The following is a 17,614-nucleotide window of genomic DNA, read 5'->3' as shown; positions in this document are numbered from 1 at the left end:
TTTGATAGTAATTTAAATTTCGAGCAGCACACCACAAAGCTTGTTCAATCATGTTTTTATCAACTTAGAAATATAGCAAAAATTTGATCTATGTTAACTTTTAAGGACACCGAGACCATTTTACACGCCTTCATCTCATCACGCCTGGATTATTGCAACAGCCTTTTCACCTGTTTAACCCAAAAATCTATTGATCGACTCCAGACTGTCCAGAACTCAGCTGCCAGGCTTTTAACCAGAACAAAGAAATATGACCACATTACTCCTATTTTAGCTTCATTACACTGGCTCCCAGTATGTTTTAGAATTGACTTTAAAATTCTATTGATCACTTTTAAAGCTCTTCATGGCCTCTCGCCTTGTTATATTTCTGACCTTTTAGTCCCATACGCACCAGCACGTACCTTGAGATCCTCGGGCAGAGGTCTGTTGTCTGTTCCAGAGTCTCTACTGAAAACTAAAGGGGACAGAGCGTTTGCTGTCAGGGCCCCGAGGCTCTGGAACAGCCTGCCCGAGGAAAACAAGGCGGCTGAGTCAGTGAACTCTTTTAAGTCCCTTCTTAAAACATACTTTTATAGGAGAGCCTTTCCCGATCTTATTTGACTTTATTTTATCCCTTTTATTTTATTGTATTTTACTAATTTTATATAAAATTTTCATGCTCTTATCTTTTTTTTTTTTTTTTTTTGTATTATTCTTTACACTTGTTAAAGCACTTTGTAACTTGTTTTTGAAAAGTGCTCTACAAATAAGGATTATTATTATTATTATTATGTGTTCATGTGCTCTTAAGTCCGAATGTGGAATCAACATGGACGCTACTACAAACGTGCTGGATTAGCATTATCAGAGCATATAAACAACACGCAGACATCTAGTTTACTCTACATGGACAGCAAACTAAATGTTATAACTACGTTAGAAATTACAAGTTTGCAAAATATGTATATGAGGTAATTTTGCACAAATCAAAGTTATGTATACTTCTATATGTCTCATGTAGACTTTATCTTTTTGCAATAAAGATTTAAGGAGGAAAAAAGATTCTAATTCTTCCTTCCCAACATGAATGCAACATCAGTCCCCGCTCACCCCTCCCTTTTCAAGTGCACAGGATCCAAATGTCTCTAATAAAATGTCTTTTAATAAACCAGTCGATTACTACTACTGCTAATGTTACTTGTTGTTGTTCTTCGTGCTCTGCAAAGACTGTCCATTTGGGGTACTGTACAAACATGGCAGCGCAACATGGTGAAGTATATTGCATTTTTGTCAAAAGATCCTCTTGAATATTGCACACTGAACCTTTAAGAACTTCAATAAAAACTAGACTCAGCATCTTATTAAGACCTGCGTTTATTTGTCAAAATAAACCACACCAGTAAAAGTTACTCTGCGTTTAATTGGGGTTCTGTGAGCTTTGGCAGCCACTTAAGAAGATCTCAACCAAGCGGTCAAGGTGACCTGCAAGTTGGCACTTTTGGCCAGCGATGGTGAAAAGACGGCTTGAAACAGAAAAACTGCAAAGTTTCCACATGAAGGACACTGACGGAAAAAGCACAAAAAGCCCCTTTAGATTTCAGTTATATCCTTTCCAGTGGAACACATGTAAGGGCTGTGACTGGCAGGAGGGAAAAACACATCGCAAGCTGGTCACACAGCCATTGATATAGGGGCTGATGGAGGAGATGCTGCACCGGCCAAAAGACACTGAAGTGAAATACTCTCTTGTAGTTACATATGCTTCTATATATATATCCTTTTGAGAGAGAGAGAGAGAGAGAGAGAGAGAGAGAGAGTCACCTCTGCCAGACTGAACCATCTGGACTGTATCATAGTTTGGCCTCTGAGAGAATAATTTTCACCAGCGAGAACATAGCATCATGCAACATTAAAGGTATACTATGCGATTCCCAAACACTTTGTTAAATTCAGTGTGCATTTCCTTCACTAGCTCTCCGTTTTCTGTGTGCTCCGTAAAAACAATCCTGTTTTCTTACACAGCCCTGGCTCAGTAAATGTAACAAACAAAATGGCTTGGAGCGGGCAGGTGGTGGTAGTGCACTCGAGCAAGGGAGCAGTGGGACAGATAAATTTGTAAACATGAACATGCTGGATTCAGTACGGGACTCAAGGTGCTGAGAAGAAGGAGAGATGGCTGAGAAAAAGCTCTGAAGAGTACAAATTGTGAAACAAGTTAGATGGGTCACTGTGGGGAATTGAACCCGGGTCTCTCACACCAAAGGCATGTGTCTTATCCATTGCGCCATCACAACCCTATATGAGCAGCCAACGGTGTGCTAACACAGCTGAAGTGTTTCAATGCTGCATAAACCTCTTCGATCGGAGGAGCATGATTTGACAGCCAATCTCACGGTCAAATTTTTGCAGAGGCATTATGAAACAAGGATCATGCCATTTTGACTATTGAATAGTCATTAACTATTCAGTGACTACACACACACACACACACACACACACACACACACACACTATTTGACGTACAGTCGACTATAGGCAAGACTACGTTAGCTTTACTTCTTGTCACACTCTAAAGTACTGCAAAAACTATGTCACCTTATTGAGGCTAACATGCCCTCGGCCAGCAGACTGTGGAATCTGCCATATTTCAACAGAATTTAGGGGCCAGAGTTTCTGAAGGAGCAGTGAAGGGATGGGTGTGTTTGTTTCGCAGTTGAGTGAATATCAACAAACTGTCTGCAGAATCGTATGGTATCCCTTTAAAACCTGAAACAGTGGATGGACATCTAATATTTGTAGTTTGTGGCTAAAAAAACCCACAAAAACATTAAGAACTTTAATTAATTGATTTACTACTCATTTAATATAAAACTGCTGATGGACACTGTAAAAACCCTAAAACACCACCAGCTTAAAGCTGCGAGTCAATATTTATTATATTAACAATGGATTAAATTTAATTTATATGAATGTGAAAGTGGTCGCTTGTAGTGACAACCCCACATAGACTTAGCACTTGACTGCAGTTCCCCTCAGCTCTACTGTTTTGATTTACCAGCTTCATTAGTGTTGTTTTCCACATGCAACATGCAGCTGTTTTTAACGACAAGGTCTAAAACCCCACTGTATGCTACTTGCCCAGCAGACACACATTAGCGACTAGCTGGTGAACATAGTCAAACATTTAGCAGCAAAAGAGGCATTTCCCTTCAGGAGTGGGTGGGGAACAAAACAGAGCTGAAAGGAGAGCAAATATTGGACTTACATTCATCAAGTGGACCGAAACATAAAATTTTTCTAACGCTGCAACATGACAGCATGCATGCATGCCAACATTATGACTAAGGTTATATTGCTGATTGGGTTTTCTGCTCTGTCTCTCTCGGTTGTGGTTGTCTCTGTGCAGGGGGCGTGGCAGCTGGCTCTGCACCTGGGTCTCCTCCACACCTGCAGATCAGCTCATCACCGCTCTACTCTTAAGCTCCTGTCCTCTGGAGGGCAAGTGCCAGATTGTTTTTCACCATCCATGCAGTTGTAGGCCAAACTAAGACGATTCTTGTTCATCTCAAGCCTCTTCGCCTTAGAGTTTGTTCCTATCTGTGTCTCTTCACTTTGTTTTCAGACCTCTGCTGCCTCGTGTCTCCTCACATCGCCAGCCACACACCAACGCCTGGATCCACAAGCTCTCTAGCTTCAAAGCCTTGACTTCGTAAGCCTAGTTTATTGTTTTGTTCTCAAGAATAAAACCCTTTTTTCCCACACCTTCACCGAGTCCAACCACCACCCAACCGTAACAATTTCCCTCTATCCGACAAATGTGGAAACATCATTTTGCATGTGCACTCTCACTAGCACAGTTACTTGCTAACTAGCTCCAAACAAAATAAAACAAACTGAGCCACTGCACCCTATTATCTTGGTGGGTGACTCTTTATCAACCTGGTTAGCGATGCTGGATCCGTTTTATTGTTCAGGCAACACTTTGCATCAGCAGCTGGCGCCGAGCACCAGCAGCTGGCCGCCGGCCCATCAGCCATTGTGTTTTACATTAGTGAACTAACAAGGAGGCAGAAAGATGTTTTGTTGTCTCACTGCGAAGATGTCTCTCCTTCAAAAGGTGGGCCTGATATAATTGAGTAAATACAGGCTTTAGAACAACAAGTCTCTGAAATTATTCTTCATAGTAATAACACTTTTCTTATCTTAGTGTTTCTTTTACAGGCAATAAATTGTCAAAGTCATTCTGCTACATCTTAATTTAATAGCTGCTTTTTAATATGTTCTGTGAGTATAATAATTTATTTCATTAGCTTATTTTTTCACCTTTTCATGTTCTTACATACATCTCCCATTCTCCTAATGTAATCTTCATTTCCCACAGGGATCCCTTATATTTAATATAATGTAATATAATGTGATGCACTCTAATAACAAATGAAACTAGTGAGACAGTAGACTGATAAATCCAGAAATCCCAGTTGGCAGGACATGGAGGCAGTAATGGATGAGAGATCGTGTTCATTTCTGCTACCTTTAGCTCCCAGCAGTGTATCCCTGATGAACTGCTCCAGGTCCTTAGCTCGTTTATGAATCCTGTCAGCATCATCCTCAACCTGCTCTCCGTCAGCAGACACCTTAGTGGCCTACACACACAACACACACACACACACACACACACACATTATAAAATAATAAACAAGTGTTGAATAAATGAACATATTGACTTCTGTCTAACGAAGAAAGGGAAAAGACAGAGGGATGAGGGCTTACAGTAGATGTAAAAGAATGGCAGACAATGATGGCAACACATACACACAATCAATATTATTGTGTGTGTGTGTGTATGTGCCACAACGTACACAAACACAAAGATGGATGAATTACTGACATGAAAAAAGAACACAACCTCACACATTTACCCCATCTGACCCATACACACAAACACACACGCACAGAGGACCAGGAAAACGAGAGATGAATGAATCCTTGACAGACCTGAAAACACATCCCAAGACACTTAGTCTAACACACACACGAAAAGAAAGAGCAGATAATTATTGTTGTGATTTGACAAGACCATGCTATATGATTTTATCTGGTGTTAGTGTGTGTGCGAGAGATGGGTTGTGGGTGATAGCATTGCTGTCAACAAATATCAAGGCCCCAGTCCCTAAAAGGGTGTAGCTTGACAGCATGAATGTGAGTGTTATTTTTCTCCGCTTGGCACTTGTAGACCCCCTCCACTTAAGAATTTTCTTTTCTGTTTTGGTTAACTTTGAGACACAGCTGCGATGAGATACAACTCTGCGATTTTCAACTTGCATTCTGAATGAGGAGAAAGACATAGAAATGCTTCCGGGTGTTGAATATGTTTGATACAAAAACACAAACAATGATTCATTTGAAATACTTTCAAGCATGCGTGGATTCCCGAATGGGTCTCCCAGGCACAGGCCCACAGGGGGACCCCTAAGACCCTCTGTTTGAACTAACTTATTAACATTTTTAGTTGGAAATGAAAAAGACTCAGGGATGACCTGATTTGATACCAATATTGATCTAGATCCAAGTCTGTTTTTTTTTTTCATCTTATCTTATCAGAATGGACTCCAGCAGCCCCAAAAAAGCTTTACTTTGTGTCAACTGGTTTTTGCTAATTTAAATAAAAATGTTTTTGGAATATGCGCCATTAAAGTACGATGTCAACTGTCATGATAAGGGCACTTTGGAGATTTTCTCCACTACTTGTTTAGATGGCAGGGTCACATTTTGCTGTTGGTTTCAGGTTATTCTACGCAAATTAATGTAAACATAACTTTTGTTTGTTAACAAGAAAACGCCACAGAGCCCCTGTAAGGTGGAGCATGCTTTATTTTGTAATCCTGAAGCCTTGGCTTGAAGAGGATCCCTCTGCCAAAATTCAGTTTTGAAACTTTTATTATATCAGTTTTGCATACATGTTGCATATTCCTAAATTAATTTGTGTTTGATCAAATTACCACACTGCACACCTGGGGCCAGGTGGTATTGCATATTCCACAGAGAGCAGAAGGAACGGAGGGGTTAATAGGGGCCCACCAACATATTTTTACCTCAGCTCCCCTAGCAGGTTAACCCGGGTATGGTGCTCAGGGGTCCATTGTCTCATAACATGGTTAATCCTTCTACAGACCAAATAGTTGCAGCACATCATTGTACATTCTGGTTTTCACTCATGCTCAGCTAGTTAAGTGAAAATTCTGTTTAAAAATGTGTCAAAGATCCCTCAACATGTTGGAAAAATGGTTGAATTGGTTTCTGCATTGCTTTTATGTCAATCCACATGCTGCAGCTCGCTACTAGCTAGACTGGGTTTTGTGTTGTCTCTATTGCAATGCACAGTTTGTTTTAGACATTACAAGACTTTTGTCTTTGCTGTTCTTTGTACATAAGTGTTGCCCTAAACTATAATCTCACTCCAGCGACAGTCTATATTTGCTCCATCTCGTTATGTTAGAGACAGACACCGAAAGAAAGGGTGAAAGACGGATAAAAAGAGGAAGGAAGGCAGACAATGACAGATACTAAAGTCGACCCAAGAAATAAAAACAAAAGTGACTGTACCCTGCTGTGTAGCTGGTCCATCTCAACGACCAGTGATCCCAGGTTGGAGTCAGCCAGTTGTAGTAATCTCTCCGGAGCTTTCTGAGGTGACAGCATGTGCTGCAGGAGAGAAACAGAGAGATGAAGGAATTACACAGAAACGTCTGACACATTTTGGCCCAAGGCAAGGCTTTCTAACTGCCTGACTCTGTGCTGTATAGCTGAAAAGAAGAGGATAAGCAAGGGAGGGCAGGAGGCAAGGAAGAAAGAAATAATTAAACAGAAAACACATATGATAAAACTCAAGTTATTTGAATTATTTCACACTAAACATGATACTAATAATTGTCCAATTATGAGAACAAAGTTCTGAAATGCTGAAGTGCAAGTTTATCATGTTGTTGACGATGCAAATGCTCAGCAGTCCCAAATGATGATTTGTATTGGAGGAGGAGCTCACTACCAGATGTTAATAACAATGTTCCTTTAACTAGCTCAGGTTGAGTGAGCCATCTAATTTGACTATCATGTATATTAATAACTCCATTTTGATTACATAGGACGTTTAATATGTTGTACATATTTGATTTTTGGATGCTTACATTACAATTCTTCACAGTATGTATATAGATGGAATGCTCAGTTACAGTTACAGTTACAATGCTCATAAATTATTCTATGGAAGTGTTTCTAGTTGTTTCTAAGAAACATCCAAAGCAATTCTTTCAACAGACCTTTTGTCAAACCCCTCTCCTAAACAGTTAAAAATATGAACGGATTTATAATCTAATCATCAAAACAGAGTTATGCTAGAAAGAAATCATTTACACTGCGATGTTGTTCCATTATTTATGTCTTCTACCTGAATCATTAACTGGTGAGGATGCAGACTTTTTTTGGCACAATATCATGTAGCCATCATTCTCCTTTTAAAAGACAGCTGGAAACAAGTCAGCCAGTGACAGTGTTTTCAACCAATTGATGGAGCTAACATTAGCTTAATTATTATCTAGATACAGCTGATAAAATCAGACTGCTAGTCAGTCAAATCGTCTGTGACTAGAAGTGAGAAGCCTGCTTTTGTCTTCTTCTATCTGACATAAAGGAAATTACTAAGAATGTGTTGTGGTAAATCTGGCACTGTTATCATTGTAAACTGCAGGCTGTATGTGCTGTGCTAAAATGAAAAAAACTTGACAGCCGTAGCAACAATTGGACTTAGGGACTGGTCAGTTAAAGACAAACTGATAACTAAAATTATTTGAAAGTCTTAACATATTTTAGAATTAGGACATGGGTTAAAAAATAATTGAAAAAAAAACATCCTTTTACAACCGGGCAAAGACAGATTTTACCTTGATTTCCTCTGTCATGTTCTCGAAGCGGTACAACACCTTATAAGGTGGTGGGAGGGGTGTGGTGAGGGTGACATCAGTGATGATGCGATACAGGCGGTCCATGTCACTGATCAACAGACCAGAGCACTCATCATCACAGGCTAGACAAACAAACAGAAACACACAGTCATACACAGCTAGTGTGCAATGATCCCAACTGAATCTATTAGAGGGGTTTACAGATGGTTTGATTAGTTTTGTGTGTGCACATGTGGAAACTTCTGCAGTTTGGGTTTTGACATGGCAAAGGAAAATGAGAAGAAGGAAATGAGAGAAGAAAGAAAAAAATGGTAGTCATATGTGTATCTTTACAACTGAACATGCATTTCTACACTCTATCTGTGAGTATGTAAACACATCAATGTGTGATCATAGCGGCTGTTTGTGTTTTTGTGTTTAAGTGACTCTGGCATCCGAAGGACAGGGCTGCCAATGCATGAAATTCACCACAGAGAGGCAAAAGCACCTATTATGAGCGCACACTGCAGGCTACACACACACACTACTAACGCAAGCACGTCAGGGAATTCACTCAAACATACGCATACACAGTTCCCTGTATCGTGTGTGTGTGAATTTCTCTTCCCTTCTATAGCCCGAGGCTGATTTATCGTAGAAATTAAAATTTCTGACAAGGGAAATCAAAGATAAATTAAAAAAAATAAGAACAGTTTCTCCTCTATCCAATCTCTGGCAAAAACAGAACACTCTTACACACAAACAGGTACAGTAAATATTTAGTACATTGTATGTGGGGGTTAAAAGCTCCTTGTCAAATCCAAGCCATGAATCCCAGTGATGACGGAGTGTATTCACACAGCTTTAAAACATCCTGTACTATACAGTTACAAGGTAGCGTTTACAGACAAAAAGCCTCACTTCAATCACTGTCTGCTCTCGGTGGCGCTGGCTGGTTGCCTGTCACTACTATGTTTGGCAAGACAAGCCACAGATCCTCAAATTAGCTTCTGTCTCCTCTACTGAGGAGTTTAAACAAGATGGTGTACCTTAGGCTACAAAGTTTGCTTGGAGAATTACTGAGTCTTTGTTGACATGATTTAGCCAAAATGTAGCCTGACACTCAACACTACTCAACTTACTTTACTTTGTTGTAGATTTTTATGACATACATTACTGTAAAGGCAAGTAGGTGACAAAAGAGTAGTCTTACTGTCCCCATAAGCCCTTTGGTCACCTGAAGTTCTCAGGGTGTCAGTAGAGCACTACATGCCACAATACTGTACAAAATTATACTATAAAACACATTTTTAAAGTTGGGGTTCGCTTTAGGCAAAATAAAAAAGGGTCACTGACTTTATTTTCAAGGCAAACTATGGCTGCACAGTCTACTTGGTAAAAATGAAATTGCTTTAAAATGGATTTGCAGCTCTGATAGCTCAGATGAACGTACGGACAAGAAGTGATCAACGGATCAATGGTTGAATAACTGTAAGACTTGCTTCACTTTGAGGATGTGAGTTTTGAATTGTGAGCTTTTAATCTTTAAAAGCTACACTAGCTGCTATAGTGGCGGCCACAGAACTCAAGTACAATACAAAGTCATTAGACTTTTGGTCAGAGCTGTGACAGATTAAGCTGCAGTGCCACTCGGGCCACGGTAACGTACATTTTTCTGTCCAATGATGCACATCATCACATTTGTACTTCACAGTATATAAAAAGTATAACATATTATCATTTATTATCACAACCATAGAAGCTAGAAGCCCCGCGAAGGGCCAAAGTAAACCCCAGTGAATGTCAAGGATTATCTTATGCTCAGTTTAGTACACTCGTGCTTCACACTGGAAATTCACACACACATGCTCAACATACAAGTGCAATAATACACACCTTTGCTCCTTAGACAGTAACTTACAGCTGCTAAATGTTTGGTTTAATCTTTGTATCTAGAGAATAGTTTTTGTGCCAAGCTGCAGGTCGGGCGTCTCTTGTCCTTTGTTGATTTTTATTTGTTTATTGTCCTCCAAGTTACTTTGCATCTATGAGTCCACTGTGAGTTTGTCAAAGTTGTGCTATAGGCACCATGTTGCTGTATAGTTGGCACATTTAGTATATAATTTTGACAATGGGAACATAAATCAATGAATAATAAAGTTGTATATGGAGTATCCAGTCTAACTTTATTTTAAAGACATATTTAAACACAATGGAGATATCCAATATAGCACAGTTAAAGGTAAGATGGCAACAGTTTCTTCGGAACTGGTGGTTTTGCTGATCAAATTTTTGATGTACTGCATCTTGGTTGGATTTAAATCTAGGTTATATATGTTATTATGCTGAAAAGGTTTTATTTTTTTTTTTACACTAAACTAAATGTACATAAAATAGTGCAGGACACATCATGTATCATCAAGGGCTTATGGTTATACCTTTTGGCGGAGATTCTTATGATCTTTTTATAGAGAGCTCCCTCCCTTCCGCTGGATCACAATGGGACCCTATTTCAGGGAAAAATATGTTCGGTAGTCAATAGTGAGAGACAACTTTACAAAATACAGAATTATTTTTTAAATTTATAAAAATTATATGTGTAATTCAGGGCACAATTCAAATGGGATAGAAAAAATTGTTCTCTCTCTCGCCATTGACTACCATAGATATTTTTTCCATACATGGGGCCGAAGGGAGGAACTTAGGCTCTCTATAAGCAGATGTATTTTGCTATTTCTTGAGGTCATATTATTGTATGTTTCACTGTGAAATTAAAAATTGATTTTGAACATAAACTCTCTTGTAGATGTAGGACATGTATACCATTCATCAATGCAACACATGACATCACATACTGACATTTAGCTGCATTTCAATGCAAATTATGTCATATGGTAGATGGCAGAGCTACCTGTATGTTCCTCATTCAAGGCTGTCAAAGTGCCAAAGTGCTCGGTTGCGTCTGATAGAATGAGGAAAAAGGGCAGAGCAGAGGCAAAACGCAGAGTGCAATCACTCTTCAACAAGTGAACAGCAGTCTGATCGCTCCTCTCTGTGTGTGTGATTATAGTTTGGATGCAGAGGCGACCGGTTTGGTGTCAGGGTGAACTGCAGCACTTGCACTGCCAATTTATGAACACACGCTTTGTGTCTGAACACATAAAGACCTGTGCAACCAATTTCCTCTCTGACCTGACAGCAGCAATTTCACATCAGCCTCTGTCTTACAACCTTTTCTTCTAAACTCTCTTACCTCCAGACATGCTAATGGAACTGAATTGGCCAGGCCATTATGGCCATATTAAGTTTAAATTAGCTCCAAATGACATAGAAATTATTTTCTAAATGACTTGAATCTGACTTCTGCCACGATCCCCTGTCTCCCATGGCAACCGGGGAAAAGAGCTTTAACTGCTCATTTGCATTTCATTGCCAAAATAAAGTAAAAGTCACAACATCAGGTGACTGGGTGGTGGGCCACCAGAGAGAATAGAATACAAGAAAACAGAACAAAAAGGGAGAGAGGCAGTTTCAAATGCGCAGTTTTTTCTAGGTCTGGTATTGTAAAGTTAAGGTCTGGGATCTTTTTGTTTGGCACTAAGATTACCGTAATATTCTCATAATTTTGACCAGTAAAACCTGCATCTGTTGCCTGTTTCATAACTATAATATACACTCTATGTGAAATATTTCAACCTGCAGATATCCTGAATAGTAAAAACAAAAAAGAAGAGAGAAAGAAAGAAAAAGAAAAGACAACAAAAGAAGAAGGAAAAAGGAGCACCAACAATAGACTAAATAAAAAAAGCTGTTCGTTAGTCTTACAGATGATTCCAGCTGGTCCACACACATGCCTCTCCATGCACTGGTCACACGACTTCCCCGATGCCCCGACCCTGCAGCGGCATTGGCCTGTGACAGGGTCACATGGTCCAGGCAACGCCCCCCACAGGGAACACTTACATTCCTCGCAGCGACTGCCCAGCATCTGCGGGTTACCATGGTAACCTGTAGCACACCTGGACGGGGGTAACATGGGAAGAAGGAAAGAGTTAGGTACTACTGTTGCTTGCAATAAGAAGTTTTCATTGCTGTTAATGACAACTGCAAACAACTGGTGGCAAAGGTGCACAAACAGGAAGTGAGAATAAAATTTCCTTACTTGCTGCTAAAGAAAGCTTAAACGCTTAAACACATTTACACAACAATGTACACACACTACAAACGACCGTAGTCCCCGCCAGATGTTTACATGTAGCATACTACTCGCCTCGTATTAGAAAATTCCAAAAAGTACTTATACCGTTGTTGTCAACCGTCTACAACTTTGTCACAATGTCTTGGGCATTTGGTTGATTCTATGTCCTCTATTAAAATGTCATCTTATCTTGCTCAATATTTATAGGATAATTGTGATTTTCTGTGTGTGTCTCACCTCTCACAGTGTTTGCCCACATATCCCTCAGGACAGGCGGTACATCGGTAGTCATCAAATCCCTCAGCTACACATGTTGGACTAAAACTTGACACAGAAGGAGATTTTATTGAAAAAATTACTTTTAATACTTTGAAAGTCTACATCTAACAAAATGCTGAGAAAATGACAGAAATGTATATGGAATGGCATACAAATATGAAAACATAATACATGCTTGACAGATACAGAGATGAATAAACAGAGAAAGTTCACTTGTTCTCTAGGTTGGTGAGAGGACAGGCGCAGGGTTTACAGTCGTCTTGAAAACCTCGGACCACACCGTAGAATCCCGGAGCGCAGCGTTCACACCGATCGCCCTCTGTGTTGTCTTGACAGTTCTAAACACAAACACACATGAAAGTATATTTGCTGAAGACGCTGCACTGGCTCCATTCATTCTCAAACAGCACCATGACTCTAACCCTGATGTGTAGGTGTTATATTGTCCATCATCCTCCAGCCAGCAGTTCTTGGTGTGTGTGGTTGGTTTTAAATGCAGAATTTGATTGTGTGAGCATAATGTAGGCAGCTGTAACACAATTACAAAAACTCCTGCTGCTTATCCAGAAAGCTTTTCATCTTTTTTTTTTTTTTTAAAAAGCAAACTATTTTTTAATTAAATTAACAGCTGTTAAGCTACACTTTTATCTGCTAGTTGTATTTGAATATTGCCACTGGCACAATGAAAATGAGACACAAGATTTACTTGAGCAAGAAAATAACCCTTATTTTTGAGTGGTTTATAGACAGCTGTGGAACAAAATTAATCTATTCCAGTTCATGTATGCTGAGATTTAAGCATTTCAGATCTTCTAATCACAGATTGGAGGAAATTATTGCCTACTTGTCTCAAGTCGACAATGAGTAATTGAAAGGACGACAGACAGGGGCACCCATCATCCTCTTCTTGATTACTGACAAAATGGCACTGGGGAGGCTTGTTTTTTTGGTGAGTGATATAATTATCCTGGGACCACTGATTGATGTACACAGACACCAGATCAAAAGTATAAAAAAATAGTGGCATGCAGCTATCATTACCCCCTGTCAGTTCACTTCACAATTTTGGATAATAGTAGCACTTTTGATCAGTGGTGTGCTTCGCTGTAAGGTGGAAAAATTCAGAGACAGTGAAATGTTTGACAACATGCTGACAGAAAGGTAATTTCAGTTCAAATCTCTTTTAAAGTCAGGAGCTGCCTGTCTCTTAGATTTTTTTATTTTTTTGCTACCAAGACAAACAGATGAAAAACAGCCATCAGTTGACTTTTATTGACGAGGAAAAAGTTGATTGAGAAATTAGCATCTTTACATGCATACAGATTCACACATGCGGTCACTGGGAATTACCCAATGTGATCACAGCTGCTTGTGCTTCATCTCTACCGGAGCAGCGGGGAAGTCATTATTCATTTCTTTTCACCACCCACAGTTTCTGAGCCATTCTAGGGCCTTCGCACCCGCATAGATATTTCAGATAGGAAATGTAGCTGTCCACACACAGTAATGAATGCTTTTTGGGCCCAGTCCCACTCCAGCATGATGAGGTGCTGCGAGATTGTGCACAGCAGGGGCCAGCTAGCTGTTAGCTGACAGGTGCGATCTCACACGTCAAAGAGTTTAATAAGCCTCTTTCCTCAAGAGCAGGCCATCTATCTAAATACTCATTTACTTTGCAGGATTTCGCTCACCTGTTGCTATGAGGGTAGTCACAAGGGTACGATGACACACACAACCATAAATGTATCAAAAATATTTTCATATCCAGAAATGTTTGTGTTTATTTTCAGCTTATTTTTGGCTATGCTTATTATACAGCCAAACACGTGCACATACACACACACCCACACCCAGTACAACTACTCATACTTACATTTATACTATTCTGACAGATACTATGTCAAAATACAGTGTGTTAAATATACAGTATAGCCCCATAATATGTACACACTGTATAGATTGAAACACAATGAAACTCACACAAATGTACTACATACTGTACACAAACACAAAGCTCTCAGCTCTTCTTATCCCCAGGGTTCTGTCTTATGTGTTCGCTTTGTTTGTTGAAAATGGGAACTTCAATCAGTGCAACAGGAAGTTGCCTCCTAACGAGGCAAGTCATTTCCATTAACTTCCTGTGTTCCTCGTTCCTGCTAATTACCTCAGAAACAAACTCGTTTAGCATTTTCAATTTAGCCCGCTCGGTTAGAAAATGCTAATGATGCTGTTATGGAGAGCAAGATGGAAATGGGCGAGGAAAAAAATGGCTGGGAGGCAGAGAGAGACAGAAATCAAACAAGAGGAGAAGGAGAGGAGAAGTAAAAAGAGAGAAACAAATTGGCAAAACCAGAGAAATTAAGGTGAGGAAAAAGAGGGGGTTTCGGAGGGAGTCTGGGGAAAAGAAAAATGAGAGAACTGAAGGAAAAACAGAGAGAATGGTAGGGTGGTGAAATAAGACAAAGGATAACTGAGGATGAGAGGGAAGAGAATTTAGGGGAATCAGAAGAATATGGGGGAGTAGAGGAAGGAAAAATGATAGAAGAAAGTAGAAGAATGGAGAGTGATAAGAGACAGAGGAGAGGAGATACTAGCAGAAAAGTAACAACAATAAATATAATAAGAAAAGGCAGAACACAGGAGGGGAGACAAGAACACATTGGCATCAATACTGAGGCACAATTATTCAGCCAACATGTGTCTATCATGACTGTGTTGATGCTAATTTAAGTCTAAATCCATACTTTCAAACAAAAAACATTCCTTTAAGAATAAGACAGTGTATTTGATTGCAGCTGTTACATTTCAAATGAAATTAATCAGAGTGAAGACTACAGAAAAAACATTTTACATAAATGCTCTTCAAGCTTGGTGGTATTAGTGGTTTACAACTCTGCTTTCCAAAAAGTTAAGTTGCAATAGTACTGCAATTAAATGAAAGAACGTGCGCTGCTTGCAGTACCCGTCATATACTTCCAAAAAATACTTAATGTATCATTTATCTAAAATGGCTGCATGAGAATGCAGCTGCCAGCATCTTTCATGTTTATACCTATGTTTATACCTATTTATCTTACTGGTTATTCAGTGCAGTGGTGTTCTAACCACATAAAGCTGCATACTTAAATAGCTTATCATCAGGTGTCCAAAATAAGTCTCGGTTGATGGATTTTTCTGACAGTATGAACACTTTTCTCCGTGGTACAATCCTGGCAAAGCAGTGACATCCTCTCAGTCTGCTGCTGAAGACCTGTGGGCAGCATGTGACCAACTGCTCTTCGGATGGGGAATCACTACATAACTGACCAGATTGTGAAAAGGCTGGAAGTGACTGACTGCTAAAAACTGGCATGTACAGACATGCAGGCAGAAATATCTTGCAAACACACATTATCACAACAAATGTGAAGGTGGATCATGGTGGATGGACCCTTGCACTAAATAAATAAAGACATTACACTGAAAAATAAGAAAATCAACAATCTTACAGCGCTTACCCAAAACTAACTGTTCAATACATTTTGTGTTGAACTTTAAGGTCAGATTATATTGCATTATTGTTTCTAATTACTATATCTTTTGCTTAAATGACCTTCTCCCCTCTTTCCAAAAGTAAGGATGTCGCTTTGGGTCAGATCGAGGGGAGAGGAAATTACACGAAATATGAATAAGCTTGGGGTCGTTAATTATTGCAGGGCTAATTAAAGTACCTGACATTCCTCCCAACACACACATACACACACTTTATTCTCTCTCGTCCACCTCACTCTCTTCTCCAGTAGCTAACTGGCATATGGTTGTAAAAGGGTCTCCAGTGGCAGATACACACACACACACACACACACACTCATTTACCTGGCATATGGATGTCTCAGGGTCACAGGTGGAAGAGTGCCCACTGCACTGGCACTGAACACAGCTGCCCATGCCGGCAGCAGTGGGCACTCTAGACGCTGGAGCAGATGCTGGGGAACCGGCGCGAAGACGGTAGAAACCTGCAGCACACTCCTGCACACAGAGAGAGACAGACAGACACATAAATGATGAGAGAGCTAATTAGAGTCGAGATTTAGAAAAGCTGAAAGAGAGAAATACAAGATCCAGTTTACCAGTGTCATGCCACATTGCATGATACCACACTGGGAACCACACGCACACACACGTTCTACACAACTATACACATATCCGTAATTGTTATTTCTCAAGGCAACTGTTGACCACTCTCTCTTTCACACACATACGCACAATTAAGATTTATTCCCTTCAGTAACTTTTGAACACAGAAGCACGAAGCCTCACATACCCGCTCAGTGCACACACACAAACATGGATTCATACACACACAAACACACAGATGCAAGGTAACTCTCTCTCCCTCTCTCTCCTGTTCAGTAATAATTAATGGAGTCCATTTAAAGAGCCATCTGTTCCCTCTGCTAGCGCTAAACGCCCGTTTAAAAATACTTTATTAACAACGACGGCAGCTACAAATAGAATGGCCATCTGTCAGCCAAGACCTCTACGACCTGAACATTTCAAGTTTAGCTACCGCTTGCTATTTGGCTTCCATTTGGCACTTTTTCAACAGTATCTGTAGCTTCTAAATTATGTACACTGCTAATTTTTTTCCCCAGCAATATAGATGGCTGCTACTCTGCACTCCAAGTAGCAGGCGATAAAATAAAACAGAGGTTGAAAAATTAGTTAAAAGTTTCCTGACAACTCATGAATTAACACAATAATACCTAAACGACTCTCAGGCGCCGCCATCCAGTGGAATTGCTCAGAACTGTTGCCTTTGTGTATCATAAGCTGTCTCCACAAAATCCTCATTAAACTTAGATTGAGTCACTGCTATATGTTTTCTGTGGCTTAAGAGAAGTAGCTGGACGCAGCTGAAAGTCAATTGCTTTGACAAAATCACAACTGAGTGGTGGAGACACTCAGTGAGGCTTAATCCTAGCTAAGCAAAGAGAAAAAAACGAGAAAAAAAACCCAGGAGAGTCTGAAAGGCATCCAGAGGCTTAAAACTCTGAAGTAAATGTAAATTGGAAACTTGTGAGATACTATTGAAAGCAGAGTCTGTGACCTCCATGTTTACATTCTCTCTCAGTGTGAAGGCAGCAGACAAAAAATAAAAACATTCATTCTGTTGAGCACTGAGAGGGAGAGACAGTTTAGCTCACTCTGTGATTAATGTTTGTAATGTTAGATCCAA

General features: G+C 39.8%; 1 protein-coding gene across 1 annotated transcript in view; it reads right to left on the bottom strand.

The window, feature by feature from the left end:
* Positions 1-17,614, bottom strand: part of lama2 (laminin, alpha 2) — a 196,063-nt gene that overhangs the window by 29,418 nt on the left and 149,031 nt on the right. The window contains exons 32-38 of the mRNA XM_046061408.1: positions 16,252-16,404; positions 12,610-12,734; positions 12,355-12,441; positions 11,745-11,938; positions 7,920-8,062; positions 6,586-6,684; positions 4,410-4,625 (exon numbers count right to left, since the gene is read on the bottom strand). Coding sequence (XP_045917364.1) covers positions 4,410-4,625; positions 6,586-6,684; positions 7,920-8,062; positions 11,745-11,938; positions 12,355-12,441; positions 12,610-12,734; positions 16,252-16,404 — 1,017 coding nt within the window. The remainder of the gene's footprint in view (positions 1-4,409; positions 4,626-6,585; positions 6,685-7,919; positions 8,063-11,744; positions 11,939-12,354; positions 12,442-12,609; positions 12,735-16,251; positions 16,405-17,614) is intronic.

Source organism: Micropterus dolomieu, linkage group LG10 (assembly GCF_021292245.1).
Source record: "Micropterus dolomieu isolate WLL.071019.BEF.003 ecotype Adirondacks linkage group LG10, ASM2129224v1, whole genome shotgun sequence".
Taxonomy (NCBI): domain Eukaryota; kingdom Metazoa; phylum Chordata; class Actinopteri; order Centrarchiformes; family Centrarchidae; genus Micropterus; species Micropterus dolomieu.
Note: the sequence above shows the minus strand (reverse complement) of the source record. Positions and strands in the feature narration are given on the sequence as shown.